Consider the following 18,012-nt stretch of genomic DNA (forward strand, 5'->3'; position numbering starts at 1 on the left):
AGTTCCCTCTTTTTTGGGAACCACAAACAGATTTGAGTAAAACCCTTGTCCTTGTTCCGACCGCGGAACCGGATGGATCACTCCCATTAATAAAAGATCTTGTACGCAGCGTAGAAACGCCTCTTTCTTTATTTGGTTTGTTGACAACCTTGACAGATGAAATCTCCCTCTTGGGGGAGAGAATTTGAAGTCTAGACGGTATCCCTGAGATATGATCTCTAACGCCCAGGGATCCTGGACATCTCTTGCCCAAGCCTGGGCGAAGAGAGAAAGTCTGCCCCCCACTAGATCCGTTCCCGGATCGGGGGCCCTCGATTCATGCTGTCTTAGGGGCAGCAGCAGGTTTCCTGGCCTGCTTGCCCTTGTTCCAGGACTGGTTAGGTCTCCAGCCTTGTCTGTAGCGAGCAACAGCTCCTTCCTGTTTTGGTGCAGAGGAAGTTGATGCTGCTCCTGCTTTGAAATTACGAAAGGAACGAAAATTAGACTGTCTAGCCTTAGGTTTGGCTCTGTCTTGAGGCAGGGCATGGCCTTTACCTCCTGTAATGTCAGCGATAATTTCTTTCAACCCGGGCCCGAATAAGGTCTGCCCTTTGAAAGGTATATTAAGCAATTTAGATTTAGAAGTAACGTCAGCTGACCAGGATTTTAGCCACAGTGCTCTGCGTGCCTGAATGGCAAATCCGGAATTCTTAGCCGTAAGTTTAGTTAAATGTACTACGGCATCTGAAATAAATGAGTTAGCTAACTTAAGGGCTTTAAGCTTGTGTGTAATCTCATCTAATGGAGCTGATTCAAGTGTCTCTTCCAGAGACTCAAACCAAAATACTGCTGCAGCCGTGACAGGCGCAATGCATGCAAGAGGTTGCAATATAAAACCTTGTTGAACAAACATTTTCTTAAGGTAACCCTCTAACTTTTTATCCATTGGATCTGAAAAGGCACAGCTATCCTCCACCGGGATAGTGGTACGCTTAGCTAAAGTAGAAACTGCTCCCTCCACCTTAGGGACCGTTTGCCATAAGTCCCGTGTGGTGGCGTCTATTGGTAACATCTTTCTAAATATCGGAGGGGGTGAGAACGGCACACCGGGTCTATCCCACTCCTTAGTAACAATTTCAGTAAGTCTCTTAGGTATAGGAAAAACGTCAGTACTCGCCGGTACCGCAAAATATTTATCCAACCTACACATTTTCTCTGGTATTGCAACTGTGTTACAATCATTCAGAGCCGCTAACACCTCCCCTAGTAATACACGGAGGCTTTCCAGCTTAAATTTAAAATTTGAAATATCTGAATCCAGTTTGTTTGGATCAGAACCGTCACCCGCAGAATGAAGCTCTCCGTCCTCATGTTCTGCAAATTGTGACGCAGTGTCTGACATGGCCCTAATATTATCAGCGCACTCTGTTCTCACCCCAGAGTGATCACGCTTACCTCTTAGTTCTGGTAATTTAGCCAAAACTTCAGTCATAACAGTAGCCATATCCTGTAATGTGATTTGTAATGGCCGCCCAGATGTACTCGGCGCTACAATATCACGCACCTCCCGAGCGGGAGATGCAGGTACTGACACGTGAGGCGAGTTAGTCGGCATAACTCTCCCCTCGTTGTTTGGTGAAATATGTTCAATTTGTACAGATTGACTTTTATTTAAAGTAGCATCAATACAGTTAGTACATAAATTTCTATTGGGCTCCACTTTGGCTTTAGCACATATAGCACAGATATCTTCCTCTGAATCAGACATGTTTAACACACTAGCAAATAAACTAGCAACTTGGAAATACTTTTCAAGTAATTTACTATAATATGAAAACGTACTGTGCCTATAAGAAGCACAGAAAAAGTTATGACAGTTGAAAATTAATAAACTGAAAAGTTATAGCATCAAATCTTTGTAAAAAAACACAATTTTAGCAAAGGATTGCTCCCATTAGCAAAGGATAACTAACCCTGATAGCAGAAAAAAAAAAAATACAGAAATAAACGTTTTTTTATCACAGTCAACTACAATCTCACAGCTCTGCTGTGAGTGATTACCTCCCTCAAAACAAGTTTTGAAGACCCCTGAGTTCTGTAGAGATGAACCGGATCATGCAAGGAAGACAATAAACTTCTGACTGAATTTTTTGATGCGTAGCAAAAGCGCCAAAAAAGGCCCCTCCCCCTCACACATAACAGTGAGAGAGATCAGTAAACTGTCATAAATTAAATAAAACGACTGCCAAGTGGAAAAAAATAGTGCCCAAAACATTTTTTCACCCAGTACCTCAGAAAATTAAACGATTTTACATGCCAGCAAAAAACGTTTAACATTAATAAATTGAGTGTTATTAAAAAGCCTATTGCTAGTCCCTGCAAATTAGGCTAAAGTTTTATGCATACAGTATAATTCCAGTGAAGTGCCATTCCCCAGAATACTGAAGTGTAAAATATACATACATGACAGCCTGATACCAGTTGCTGCTACTGCATTTAAGGCTGAGTTTACATTATATCGGTATGGCAGAATTTTCTCATCAATTCCATTGTCAGAAAATAATAAGCTGCTACATACCTCTTTGCAGATTAATCTGCCCGCTGTCCCCTGATCTGAAGTTTACCTCTCCTCAGATGGCCGAGAAACAGCAATATGATCTTAACTACTCCGGCTAAAATCATAGAAAAACTCAGGTAGATTCTTCTTCAAATTCTACCAGAGAAGGAATAACACACTCCGGTGCTATTATAAAATAACAAACTTTTGATTGAAGGTATGAAACTAAGTATAATCACCACAGTCCTCTCACACATCCTATCTATTCGTTGGGTGCAAGAGAATGACTGGTAATGGCAGTTAGGGGAGGAGCTATATAGCAGCTCTGCTGGGTGAATCCTCTTGCACTTCCTGTTGGGGAGGAGTTAATATCCCATAAGTAATGGATGATCCGTGGACTGGATACACTTAACAAGAGAAATACAGACAATAAAGATTATATAAAAACATATGTTATATATAAAAATGGTTTTATTCCAAGGAATATATGGAACAAGATTGCTAGAACTATGTAGTAATCTAACAGAGTTAGTCACAATCTAAAGTAAAATATTTAAAAAGCAACAGTGAAAAAGATATGTCAAACATATGACAAAATAAGGGTATAAAAAGAAAAATTAATGAATGATATTAATGAATCTGAGCTCAGATAAAGGAACGTCCCATATATAAAGCAATGATCTAGTCCCAAAGACTATACAGTCACAAAGAGTAAAAAAGTCTTGATAAAGGCCTCTCAGTCGGCCAAAACGAGTTGACCTCCTGTGACATACCAGCCCGAGTTCCTATTTGTATATGGTGAGCACTTTTCCTTTTAGTTTAGCTAGCTTTTTCTGTTTTTGTGCATCTGTTTGTTTTTTCTTTCACAGGTACCTTTTAGATGTTCATACTCTGAACCAGAAGTTTTGGATAAAAGATTTTCCTCCCCTGGATAATAGTACTTTTCTCTCTCTTCTCTAGATTCTTTCACACTGGACCTCCACTGGATTTTTTACTCTTTGTGACTGTATAGACTTTGGGACTAGATTGTTGCTTTATATATGGGACGTCGCTTTATCTGAGCTCAGATTCATTAATATCATTCATTATTTTTTCTTATTGTTCCTTTTTTTTATACCCTTATTTTGTCTAATGTTTGACATATCTTTTTCACTGTTGCTTTTTAAATATTTTACTTTAGATTGTGACTAACTCTGCTAGATTACTACATAGTTCTAGCAATCTTGTTCCATATATTCCTTGGAATAAAACCGTTTTTATATATAACATATGTTTTTATATGATCTTTATTGTCTGTATTTTCACCCTATTTCTACGCTCCTGACTAATACAGTATTATGTGTTATTAATACAGTACTATTTCTACGCTCTTTAGTAATACAGTACTATGTGTTGTTTTTTGGCCATTACACACCCATATTGATAATCTCTTTGGGGCCAGCTTTTCCACCAACACACTTAAGCCCCCTTTGGGTGGCGCTCCTATGTCCCCACTATTTATTTATTAATTCATCTGTACAACCCTGTTAGGTGGCCGTTTTTTATAGTGCGTTTGTGTGCTTTGCTCTCCTGGCGCTGACTACTAATCATTTTCATTTTAGCTATGAAGTGATTGCCAAAGTAAGACTAATAACTTGTTGATGTTAGGGCTCATATATCAATGTTTGTCTAAACTTAAAAAAATATGATAAAAAAGAATGATAAAATGAATGATATGTTGTCAAATATTACATAGGATGACTATTTTTTTTTTTTTGCTATAGTGAGTGATTTCCGACAGGGGTTGGAACATGAATACATTGTCAAAATAGGTTAAGCTACCCCTCTTGGAAATCAGAATTTTACGTAATTTTATATGCATGTAGTATTTGTATGGTTAGATATTTTATACCTACTCATTTTCTGCATAAATTGCAAGATGGTGAATAGCGACACCAATAATAATTGTTCTCTTTTTTTGATTTTTAATTGTTAATTTTAAATGAAATCATGAATTTTGCTGTTTTGGGAAAGTGAACTGATGCTAAATGTGAGACAATAAAATATGTGTTTGAAATATTTAGGAAATAATGACACCTGTACTACTATTTACTATGTGTATACAGACATCCCAACTCTCCCTGAAGTTCAGGGAGTCTCCCTAATTGTAATAGCGACTTCCTGATGCCAGTAAATGGAGTGCAATCTCCCTGAAACTCCAAGCACCATGATCCAATGTGGCCCAAAAGTGTTTCTTTAAGGAATGCCTTTAGTTGCTGGGACGTTATAGAACCCTCAAATCATGCATCAGTAACCAAAAAGCCCTCACTGATTTTAATAAAATAAAACACAAATACTACCTTTATTTACTGCACGTAATTAAACTTTGTATAATAAAATATTTGAGCATTCAACAAGTGTACGATCACTAGAAAATAAGTTTGTTGTATGTGGTTGTGCAATAAAGCTACTTTTTTATGTGACATTAGTGTGAAGCTACTATAATGATAAGTCTCTATCTTATTTAGGGTTTCAAGGTGTCCAATATATAACTGGGAGGGAGGGGGGGGGTAGCGGCGCAGTAGCGGGTGAAGCCATCTCCCTGAAATGAGTTTTTGCAGGTTGGGATGTCTGATTCTAGGGTTGCCACCCGTCCCTTACAGAACACTTATAAGTTACACATGCTGCAGGGTGTGCAGGGAGGAATATGAATGGTGCTGTCCAGAAACACAATACATGTTCCTCCCTGCACACCCTGATATTACATACAAACGTAATTATACATTTGCAATTCATATGGTTTCTTTTTTTCATATTATATTTTTGCAAACTAAATTTATTTTCTAAAAATGCATGATCTGCCTCTCAGCCGCCCTCTTCCACACACACAGCCCCCTCCTCACTTTCTCAGACCCCTCTTCCACACACACAGCCCCCTCCTCACTCTCTCAGAACCCCTCTTTTGCATAACACATTAACTTTTACTAGCTTTTACAGCCATGGACATTCGGTACATATTCTAACATATTTCAAGAATAATGCTTCATATATATAATCTATATATATATTTTTGGTCATAAGACGTGTTTTAAAAATACTATTACTATCGCGGAATATAAGTGGTTACATGTAACCAATAAAAGACTACATTTCCCTGCTTGCTATGCGCCGCAGTTAAAAGATCACGTGAGATCTTGGCCTGCACAATTGCACGCATAGATGGGATATTTTAATATATATGAAAATACAGTTTAAAATCCTATTGTAATATGTAACCGGTGTTCTGTCAGACTGTTGTTGCGTGAAATCCGTATGAGTTGATTAGATACATTAAAAATAGCATACTATCGGAATAGGTGTGGTTTGATCATCTGACAAGGAAGAGGTTGCTGCTACTAGAATGGTAAGTGGACATTATTATGCATTGGTTGGTTCTTTACGCGTATAGAATCAATGCCTAGCTAAAAATGAGTGAGTCTGCTCCGTCTTTACATAGAGGAGTCACTCGCTTCAGTAAATAGTGCCAGGTGCTTGCTCAGGTATAAATTGATAGCTCAGCATAGAAACTGTTACAAACCTATATATGGAGACATACACGTCATTGTGAAGCAATGTGTGAGATACTGCACTAAACATACCACTTTATTTCATATAAATGTGTGTCCGTTTGTGGCTGTAGGTGTCACATCTTGGGCTGCATATTTTATTCCGCTATCATACAACTGATTTCACTATCAGTTAGTGAGCTGCACATCATCTAGGCGTTTGTGCAAACCCATCAATGTTTGTTTATAAGTGACAAAGATGTATTATTACTTAATGGCATTCAACAATTTGTATATTCATCACTTAGGAAAATTATAACAAATGTAACAGAACCTACATAATCAATATGGAACTGGTTATTGTGTTTTTAATGTTACTTTTCCAATGAAAGTATAAAAATACTGTAGTATGCTAAAACAATTCTTGACACTAGGATATAGCAAAAATGTAAAAGCTTTGATTAAACTTCACAAAAATGTTCCCATGACAGAAGGTTATGTATTGCTTGTCTTCACTTTTGCATTTGTTGCCCACTGGTAGATAAGAACAGTCTAGAGTTCTGTTGGTGGAAAATTACATACTATGATGGGGAAAGTTGGAGTTTTAGATAAGTTTGCAGACCATTAACATTGATTTATGATGTTTAAAAGGGACATTCCAGCCAAAACTGGAATCAGTTTTGAATAGAAGCATTTTTGTAATATACATGTTTTAGCAAAAATGTTTCTAATAAAAGCTATATCTGTTCCAAATGTGTATTTAGGTATGCTTGTACCATCTGGTAATGACTCAATTTGTTATTTGCTGACATGCTGCAATCCCCACTGGTGCTCTGAGCAACTGCAGTATTTAAAATGCTGGTGCACTGAGAATATCTAGCTATGCCTCACATGCACGTGCAGAGAAAAATGTTAACAAAAAAACAGTGATAACTTTTACTAGAAGCATTTTTGCCAATGCATGTATATTGCAAATATGTTTCTTTTCAAAGATGTAATTCATCTATGTGCATTTAAATTTTGGCTGGAATATCCTTTTAATTCACTTCTAAAATTCTAACACCATTTTTCATTTTGTTCTTAGACTCCAATTTCTATCCTTTTTTTTTCTCACCAGATCTTTCTTATTCTTATCTATTTCAGAGGTTCCGGTTTTGTGGAGACTTGGACTGCCCTGATTGGGTTTTGGCTGAAATCAGCACCTTGGCTAGAATTGTTGAGTAAACTTTTTTTTTTTAAATTAACATTGTCATTTGGAATGCAATTTTATATAAATAAAATTAATAATAATAATAGTTGCACACCTCCCAACATTTGTGGCTGAGTATCAGGAATTCAGGAGGTCGCTGTTTTGTGGGAGGAGCTGTTGGGAGGGGGTAGGATAGTGGATGGGATTATGGGTGTGTGTGGGCAGTCGGTGTGTGTATCTGACTGGTTGGTTGGTGTTTGTGGTCGTGTCTAGGTGCTCCATGGGTGGGGCTAAGGAAAATTCTGCAAATAGGGACATATGGCTTTTTCAGAGAGACAGCCGGACAGAGCTCATAATCAGGCACTGTCCTTCTCAAATAGGGACAGTTGGGAGGTCTGATTTGATTATTTTAATTTCCTTTGAAATAAAGCTATTAAGAAGGGGTGAATATTAATTACATGCCCCTTTAACCAATTTAGCCATAATGACATACAGTATATTGTTGTGCGGTACTTTGATACAAAACAAATGTGGGGTGGAGGGTCCATAACTAATGATCGCCAGAAGGGGGAGGTGGGGGACCACTACACTACAGAAAATGTAAAACAAAAATATAAATAAATAAATATATATATATATATATATATATATATATATATATATATATATATAAAATGTGTGTGTGTTTTATAGGTACTGGCAGACAGCTGCCAGTACCTAAGATGGCGGACAATAGTTAGATGGGGGAGGGTTAGAGAGCTATTTGGGAGGGATCAGGGAGGTTGGAGGGTAAGGGTGATCCTACACTGCAGAAAATAAAAATTGCCTTAAATCTTCATATTGGCAGACTGTCTGCCAGTACCTAAGATGGTGGTGACCAGTGTGGGGGGGTGAGGAAGGGAAGAGAGCTGTTTAGGAGGGATAAGGGGGTGGGAAATGTCAGGTGGGAGGGTAATCTCTACACTAATGCTAAAATGAACTTTACAAGCTACGTGATTAAACCCTTCACTGCCGGGAATAATAGAGGTGTGGTTAGCGGCCTTCTAATTACCAGAAAGCAATGGCAAAGCCATAGATGTCTGCTATTTCTGAACAAAGGGGATCCCAGAGAAGCTTTTACAAACATTTGTGACTGCGAACAGAGGAAAAACACAGCGCAACCCAAGATTCAAGCGTAAAATAATTTTATTATAAAATCACACGCACATATAGAAACATACTTACAAGAAGTATGTACTTAGTAAGCACATAAAAAGTCTTTAGATGATGAAGTCCACCTAGCAGTATACACAGTAGCGTGATAGCGTGTTTAGACGATTCAGAGGTGGTTTAGGTAAAACAGCGTGCCTCTGGCGTTCAGTTTAGCCGATTCAAACAGCCCGCTAGTGTTCAAAAGTCTTGCTACGGATGCTCTCTGTGAGTATCGTCCACTGTGTAGGCGGTTTTCAAAACAACTCCTGTATGTGAGATTGCGATGGTAGGTCAAGCGGCGTCTTCACTTGCCATCATCACAAACTTTGGTGCCATGATTGCACAAGCGCTATGTAAATAATTTCAGTGATTTAGTTAAAAAAATGTTTTTATATGATGAAATATACCAAAATGGGCCTAGATTATTACCTTGGGTTGTTTCTGTTTAAATGGAGTGATCGCAAAAATGCTAAAAATTCTCCGGTATTTTGGGCAAGTTCCTCTCTGAAAGTCCTGATAGTGAAGGGGTTAACATTTTTATTACAATTTTATAACTTCTTACTCTGTATCTTTAGCTGTCTGCTCTAATTATTGTAATTTTACCTTCTTAGTCCTCTGTTAAGCTGAAGTTGATCTGTGCTCAAGTTCTGAAGGAGCAGCTGGGGGAGAAGATTGATGTAAGTAAATTGCATGAGGTGCGTCTTCGGTAGAGATAAGCATGTTGGTAATTGCAACTGATGTTTTATTTATCTTTACTATTTTAAACAGTATGAAAAGATCTTGAAGTTGACATCAGATGCTCGCTTTGGTGAGACTCGCTTCCCATAGTACAACCCACCTTCTTTAGCATTCCTCCTTTTTTTTTTCTTGTTAAATTACCTACATTTCTACTTGTTGTCCCTATAAGCAACTTCTCTATATTCTAGAACAGGGCTGCCCAAAGAATGGCTCACAAGAGTTGTGTGTTTGGCCCCTGTTTGTACATCTAATAAATTAAAAGCATGTGTATTTGTACCAGATTTTGTAAATTTGAGTACTATATACAGTTAAAGGGATATAAAACAGTCTGTTTCATAGTTGTAATAAAGAACTAAGTAGAGGGTTATACTAAATATAAATAATTGCAATGTGTGTTATTCATCATTTTAAAAGGATTTTACCATTTAAATTTTTTTTTTTTTTAATTTATTTGTGCAGTGTCTATTACTGTTCCAACCCGACAAGGGGGCTTTGGTCTCTACAGTAAGGCAAATGAGGAACTTCCCCTTTTAAGTGGTAGCTAGGAGACATGTGCACTCTCTTTCATTGTGCTCCAGCAACAGGAAATCCGTGTCCTGCCCATGCTCAGTAGAGGACTTTTGCTGTTAAATCATGTGACAGGATCCCTAATTAGAACTTAAGTTTTATCATGGAAGCTTCCTTCCCTTCCTACAGGCAGTGGCTACATTTTGCAGGAAAAGCAGCAAGTTGTTTGCTTTTTAACACAATCTACTTTTTATGCTTATTTTGATTTAACATATATATATATATTTCTTTAAATCAAATTTATAGTGACCAGTTCCATATTTAATTTCTAAATTAAATGTGAATACAATTTGACTTTATTTTAAGGCATTCTCTTTACATTATAGTCCTACTTATGCTCCCCCGATTCAAAAAGTTTCGGTTTCACTTTTTGGTGTTTGTTTGTTTCCAATAATATTTTGTATTCTGTTTCTTACTAGTGAATCTTTTATTTACAGAGACTGGTGATATAAAAGCCACTGTTGCTGTTTTATGCTTCATCTTATCAAGTGCAGCAAAACATAATGTGAGCAGTGAAAGTCTCTCCAGTGAGCTACAGCAGCTGGGGCTGCCCAGAGGTACGCAGGTTGGAGTTTAGCATCGTCCCAGGGCTGTCGAGCATCATAATCTGAAATGTTAAAATAGTAAAAAAAGGGATTGATTATGCCCCTACCAAATCAAGAGATTAGATTCCCCTATACCTGATAAAATAATCTCCTTGTAGTGAAGTTCATTGATATAAATGTAAATTTATTAAGCTTTAGACATTCCCTGACATTTGTGTTTCTTTGTATTTCCAGCACTAATAAAGATTTTAGGGAGATAGGCTTTAAAGGGACATGATACCCAAATGTTGAAATACTTGAAAGTAAAGCAACATAGCTGTAAAAAAAGCTGACTAGAAAATATCACCTGAACATCTCTATGTAAAAAAGTAAGGTATTGTACCTTAAAATATCCTAAGGGGTTGATTTATCAAGCTGAGGTGGACAGGGGTGCACATGCGCGCCTCTGTCTGCCACAGATTGCCTCTGGCGGGCTGAATTCCGCTGCTGGAATTCAGCATTGCACACAAGCGCTATTTTGCACTCATGTGCAACAGCGCCCCCTTCCCGCGCAAGCCAATCACGAGGAAGCAGCGGAGTGATGGCTCTCTTATGAGACCCTGCAGTCGTAGGCAGGCAAAGCCTGCCGTAGGGGTTGATAAATGCCTCATGCAGACTATCATTTCCCTATTCAGTTTAAAGAAGTTTACAATTAAATATCACAAGATCACAGTTCATGAACTTAGCACTGCTGATTGGCTGCTGTACATTTCTTCCTTCCTTCCTTCCTTCCTTCCTTTTTTTTTTTTTTTTTTTAACCTGCAGCTGGATAGCAGCTTAGGTATAACTGTACACAGCACTTACTCTGGTGTGCTGAGAAAATTGTGAGGTTACTAAAGAGATTGACGTGGACACAGCTAGACCCCAATCCTTGCTTGCAGGGAAAAGTACCCATAAAAGGATTAAATATCTTTAGACACCAACTTCACACATCCTTCATTGACTGGGGCAAAGAGAATGACTGTGGGTTATGGGTAAGGGAAGTGACCCTTAACAGCTTTGCTGGGGTGCTTTTTGTCTCCTCCTGCTGGCCAGGAGTTGAATATCCCACTAGTAATTGGAATGACGTTGTGGACTCTCCATGACATAGGAAATAAATATCTTCCTTTTTTACATAGAGATGCTCAGGTGATATTTTCCTGTCAGCTTTTTTACAGTTATGGTGCATCCCTTTCAAGTGATTTAGCATATATGTATTTTGTCCCTTTAAGTAAGATTATATAATTACCTACCTTTTTAAATAAGTTGTCCAAAAAAACAGATCACAACTTATTAAATTTTTTTTATATAAAGTTGATAAAAATATAATACACAAATACTTATGATGCAAAGTGCCAAAACTGAAGTTTTATCAGAGGGGATATATTAATTGACAAATTAAAATGTGTCCTTTTTCCAGTATTAACTTAATTTCCAGCTTATCCTGTTCAAAGCAAGTAATAACAGTGAAACATAAACTAGCAGGATGTGGCTTTTGTCGGAGTAGAGCCCGCTTACAATTAAGTGGTCAGATCTCTTCATAATTTGTTGGCACCCTGAGACATGATTTTGCGTATATTTATATATATTTATTTAGTCTGGGGTGTTGTATGTCAGTAGCCCTAAGTTCCTTTATATAGTGATAGCTGAGCCTGTTTATATCTCTAGGGAGTGTGCGGGACCAGTACTACAATGAAGGCAGACTAGTTGACTGCCTAAGTGTGCATGACAAATATATATATATATATATATATAAAGTTGCAGAGGTGAACGGCACTCACGAGTATGTCAGCTACCTGGTGCTCTCACTGGGGAGAAACAAACAGTAAAGCAGTTATGGATCCCACGGACGGACTCCGTGTTGCAGCAAGGACCCAAATGAAGCAGGCACACAGGTTTTTTCAAAAACACTCCGGTTTATTGGCAAAGTTGTTTACCAAACGTTTCGGCTCACACACAAGCCTTTGTCAATGGTGTACAAAACCAAATGTGAAAACTTAAACACAAACTCACCTTAAATACCCACCCAGCCCAAGTGATAGACCAATCAGAGAGTGTAACCGCGGCACACCCACTCACACAGACCTAAACAGCATTTTGCCGGGCTCAATGTGGGCGTCACGTGACGTCATCACGTTACCGCCGTCCTGTGTGTAACCAAGGAAACATGCGTAACCATGGAGACAAAACATACACAAATGTACTGTGCGGGTGCGCTGGCGGGTAAGACTCTGATGGGAAACAATATATCAATTAATCAAACAGTGATCTAAATACCCCTGTATACAAATACAATAATGGAATAGGTATCTATCTATATGCAACATTGAGACAAACCTAATATGTAGCTTATAAGGTAAATAGCGCTACCAAAACCCAAAGTATAAAAGACTAATAACACAGCCCTCTATACTCATGGTATCAAGGCATGTGGGGAGGTAGCAGGTGTTTTTCTCGCCCTCACCTGTTGGTAAACAACTGTGCCAATAAACCGGAGTGTTTTTGAAAAAACCTGTGTGCCTGCTTCATTTGGGTCCTTGCTGCAACACGGAGTCCGTTCGTGGGATCCATAACTGCTTTACTCTATCTATATATATATATATATATATATATATATATATATATATATATATATATATTTTTTTTTTATTTTTTTATTTTATTTAATGTGTACATTTTATTTGTTGCATAACTAGTTCTTCATAGTAGGGACCATATGTGGTGGCATATTATCTCTCTCTCTCTGAGTCAGAGCATGCAGTTTTAAACAACTATTCAATTTACCTCTATTATCTAATTTGCTTTTTTTCTCTTGATGTCCTATGTTAAAAAGCCTACCTAGGTAGGCCCAGGAGCAGTAATGGTGATTGGTGGCTACACATATATGCCTCTTGTGATTGGTTCACTCAATGTGTTCAGCTAGTTCCCATTAGTGCATTACTGCTCCTGCAACTAAAGGATACCAAGATAATTTAGCAAATTTGATAATATAAGTAAAGTGGAAAGTTATTTAAAATTGTATGCTCTATAGGAATCGTGAAAGAAAAAATTGCTGTTTTATATTCCTTTTAAATTTTGGCAGTGGCAATTGCAGGTGGACAGGTGGCTCTCTGCTTGAGGACCACCTGCAGCATAATAACATTTCCTGTTAGACACGCTAGTTTCAGTCTTAATAAAGAAGTCGTCCTGCCTTCAGGTTTGTGTGTTTTATATATCGTCACCCCTGTTTGAACCATTTAGCAGAGCCACCACTGATTTGCTATGTTTTGCAGTGCCACTACTTTGGTATGGTATGTCATGCAGAAATGAAACATTTTAGCTATTATAGTTATAAAATAAATCAGATTAACCGGCAAGAACTTGATGCGATAACATAAATCTATTTTATCTATCGTTATAGAGAAAATAGTTATCTATAGCTGCCTAACACATCACTAGAACATACTGGGGTTTTTTTTTTTGGGGGGGTGGTTTAGTGCAGGGGCTAAATGTGCCTGTGTAAAAACCCCTAGCACAGGCCCTGGGAGTGTGAGTGGAACATGCACATCTTGAAATTTCTAAAATCCAAACAGTATTTGGCTATATTTGTTTTCTTATAATTCTGGGTGCCATCGTTTAGAGAAAAACAACATTGTTGCAACTGAAAGCAATATTGAAACTAAAGGACATTTGCCATTAAATACGATTGATATAATAGCACAGTTTTTTATCCAAATGTATCTGTGATTATATTTTATTTATCTGCACTCATTTAAAGGTTTAGCTAGTTTAATTTTAATTACAATTCACCAGTTTGTTTTGGGGATGTGTCCTTTTTATAGACTGCGGTACAGCAACAAAAATCTAATTCTCATGCACACTAACGTGGTATTGTACTTTTTTACTATATGTTTATATTGCTATTTCCCCCCCCCCCATTTTCTAGAACATGCAGTTTCTCTGTGCCGGTCTTATGAAGAAAAACAGAATTCTTTGCAGGAGACCTTAAGGGAAAACAGCCTACGCTGTGAGTATACTGATTTGTTGTACCATGCTATACCTTTTACCTGTTTGTCTACTATAGATACATAAATACATACACAGAAAACAGGAGGTATTAGTGTACACACACACACACACAAATTAAAGTGCGGCAAAAAAAATAAAAATCCTACATAAAAAAATAAATAAAGTCACCTGTGCTTTTATAATGAAATTAAAATGCTCTACTTAAAATGTGTTTTAGTATAGACTGGTCCTAACGCTAAAACAGATCTGCCTTGTGGGCTGAAGCACTTCAGCTTCTCTCGTTAAAATAGAATGAGACTTGATGGCTTTCTATAATGTACCTTATATAAGTGTCTATACTGAGACAATTCTATGCTAGCGACTGGGGGGTGACACCTGTTAGAGTAATACTTGCCACCAAATATTCTGGCAGATGATTTATAGTATCAATGAGAGCAAACTTTTAGTGTATTTATTTTATATATCAAATATTTCTTTTTATAAATATCAGGGCTCAAGAAATCCAGACAGCCTCAAAAACCATCTTGTACCTGATATATATTATAATCTAAAGGTTATTCAACCTAAAATATAGATGGTTTTTCATTATATAGCAAGAAACTGTAATAATTCATGGCTGTAATGTTTTATTTTTTGGTAAATTAATTCCATTAATCCATTTATGATCTCCCAGAGGTTTCTGACAGATTACTTTGGGCAATGTTTCTATGTTGAAGATATTGTCACATATTATTGGTTTGTAATTTCAAAACTGTAAATTGGTGTCTGCAGAAGTAACATGCCCCTTCTTCACAGCAAAAATGTTATAAAATAAACAAACAGAGTTGAGAAATAGACCTTAAAGTGATGGTAAACATAAAATAATGAAATGTCATAAATGTAATCTTTGCCATTAAAAAAAGTATGTGTATCTTTTTTGTTTTTAATCCATCTGTGAAGGGGTTAAATTAGTTCATATAATAATACTTCTATTGTAATGTTATGCCGGCCCACTTGGATGAACTTTTTTTTTTAATGACAAATCAAGTGAAAATACAATCGTGTGTCATTTTGACAATCTTCAAGTCCAGCCCTTTTAAAGTGGTGGCGCTATATCGACGATATATTTGGACTATGACTGGGCGACATTGGGTCCCTATTTGCTTTTGTAAATTCTTTAAATACAGCCACTAGACACATTATTTTGAATTTAGTACACAGTAAAGAGCAGATTGATTTTCTGGATACTACTGTTATCAAACATAAGGGACACTTGGTTATTGACCTTTTTTTTTTGAAAAAAAAAAGTACAGATAGGAATAGTCTGTTACATGGACAAAGTGCGCACCCCCCCCCTCCATTTGAAAAAGTCACTGCATAGAAGAAAATTAATGTGAGTAAGACGAATAGTATCAGATAATAAGATTGCAAAAAGTAGACTAAAAGAAATGGGTCAAGCATTTATTAAAAGGGGATATGATCCCAATTTTATTAATAAAATAAATTTCTGAAGTCATGATGATCACTAGGCGAGAATTATTACAAAATAATAAAACGGAGAAAAAGAAAGATAAATCTGTAAAAACAAAGAGGATGATTTTCGCTAGTCATTATCATATATTAAGTAAGAAAATACATAATATTCTTTGCAAACATTGGTCTATACTTCGCATTTGTAATCCAGAGGTAATAGAATTTTAACAGCCCCTATGCCATCATATAGAAGGGTACATAACCTAAGGGATACTCTAATCAAAGCAGACATTGGGTCAAACAAAATGAGTAGACAATCCTTTATTGGTAAGAAGAATACAGGCTGCTTCCCTTGTTTAAATTGCTCGAATTGCAATAACATGATCAAGGGGTCTACATTCTACTATCCCAAAACTGGGAAGAAATTTGACATTAAAGGGTACTAGACGTGCAACACAACTTATGCCATTTATCTACTTAAGTGTCCGTGTGCTTGTATGTGTGTGTGTGTGTATATGTATGTATGTATGTATGTATGTATATATAAGTTCAAAAGAAATAAGCACTCACTGGTCTTCAGTCAACAGTGACAATTCTTTATTGCAAAAACTTGTGACGTTTCGGGACTGGCAGCTTCCCTTCTCTGACAAACAACATGTGCAAAAAACGTGCCTTATAAAGCCTGAGCCCCCTCCCCTTCCACTCAGGACTACCAATTATTGGTGTCAATGATGTGCTCATTATAATAATCAATTACATATATACATACTGCGTGTCATATACAAATAGCCTATAACAAGGTAAATAGTGATTAATTATTGCATAGTGATTAATTATTTCATAGTGATATGTGTTAAGTTAAAAGTGATGTGATCTGTGTAGATTCAGGAAATCACAACAAAAGTGACGCCGTGGTGGGGGGGGTGTAGGGTCAATACACGCCCATACTGAACCAGAATAATAATAAAGCCAGCTGAGTGATCATTCTGAGCTGTTAGGATGTCACGGACAACACCCCTCAGTATGATTGGCTAACACCATAACCCAAAACAAAGACCAAAAAAAACGCGATCTAACAGATAGTCACAAGTTCATACTGGATGAACCTACCAGAGACGTCCCCTAAACAAATCATGATGTGTATCACCACTACTTCAATAAACTAACATTCACCCTTACAATAATATTCATCCCGGCGATCGTAATCGCAACATAGCACTGCCCTCAAAGATACCTCATCAACCTCAATATCCAATCACAGCTCGCTATGTTAATCATCTAGTCCAACAGAGCTGCAACACAAAATAAAACAAAATTACCGGTACCAATGCATTACATCACCGCGATCACAAGCAGTTGATAGGCTGTCGCGGACAGCACCCCTCCATGCGATTGGCCAACACTATAGAACCAAAACAGAGTCTGAAAAAAGCGATTTAACAGAACGTAATGAGCTCTTACTGGGTGAACCTAGCAGACCATTCCTCAAAGACCGTAACGGTGCAACTCACCTTCATTACAATAAACTGATACACAACCTGTCAGTAATAGCCATCCCGGCAAAACTGATCGTTCCATAGTACCGCCTTCAGAGACTCAATACCTGATCATGGTTCATTATGTCAGTAAGATAGTCTAACAGTGCTGTCACATAGTATAAATTAGATTAAACCTACAGGTGCTCATGCTCACAATACCGCGATCAAAAGAATAAAAATTGAATAAAAATTGAGAGAGACCTCCCGCTGTGGCTGTTATACAAAATAAATCTACCGGCACATTATGTTTATATCACCTCCATGGGCTTGTATAAACACCTCATAATATGGTCAAACTAATCAAAACATCAAAAAGATGTTCATTTGAACCCCAACACAGAACCAACTTCTGAAGCATGTGAGACCCTTTTCAATAAGTGCTGATTGGGGGAGGATCTTTTCACCAGAGGTGATCATGTGTATTGTAATATCTCTTATGGATCTGTCTAGTATATCTAAGATAGCTTTAGGGTCTAAAGAGAATTGCTTATTCTCTAGAAGAGATGTTAAGGGGGATGGTTTAGATGTTAAGTTAGTATTTCTGGACACGGCCAATTCCCACACATTGTATGTTTCGTCTATCAAAGGTGAGGTGTATGTCAAAGTTTTCATTGGTTTCTCCAAAGTCCAACAGAGTCTCATTAAGTGCGGTGAATTGGCTAAAGAGTGTTCTAATTGTACCCAGCGTTTATGACTGAGATGGATA

At 37.4% G+C, this 18,012-nt stretch overlaps 1 protein-coding gene across 1 annotated transcript in view; it reads left to right on the top strand.

The window, feature by feature from the left end:
- The first annotated feature begins 5,668 nt into the window (after positions 1–5,668).
- COMMD4 (COMM domain containing 4) overlaps positions 5,669–18,012 on the top strand; it is a 40,408-nt gene continuing 28,064 nt past the window's right edge. The window contains exons 1-6 of the mRNA XM_053717400.1: positions 5,669–5,918; positions 7,204–7,275; positions 9,052–9,117; positions 9,209–9,248; positions 10,183–10,302; positions 14,234–14,314. Coding sequence (XP_053573375.1) covers positions 5,916–5,918; positions 7,204–7,275; positions 9,052–9,117; positions 9,209–9,248; positions 10,183–10,302; positions 14,234–14,314 — 382 coding nt within the window. The 5' untranslated portion in view covers positions 5,669–5,915. The remainder of the gene's footprint in view (positions 5,919–7,203; positions 7,276–9,051; positions 9,118–9,208; positions 9,249–10,182; positions 10,303–14,233; positions 14,315–18,012) is intronic.

Source organism: Bombina bombina, chromosome 6 (assembly GCF_027579735.1).
Source record: "Bombina bombina isolate aBomBom1 chromosome 6, aBomBom1.pri, whole genome shotgun sequence".
Lineage (NCBI taxonomy): Eukaryota > Metazoa > Chordata > Amphibia > Anura > Bombinatoridae > Bombina > Bombina bombina.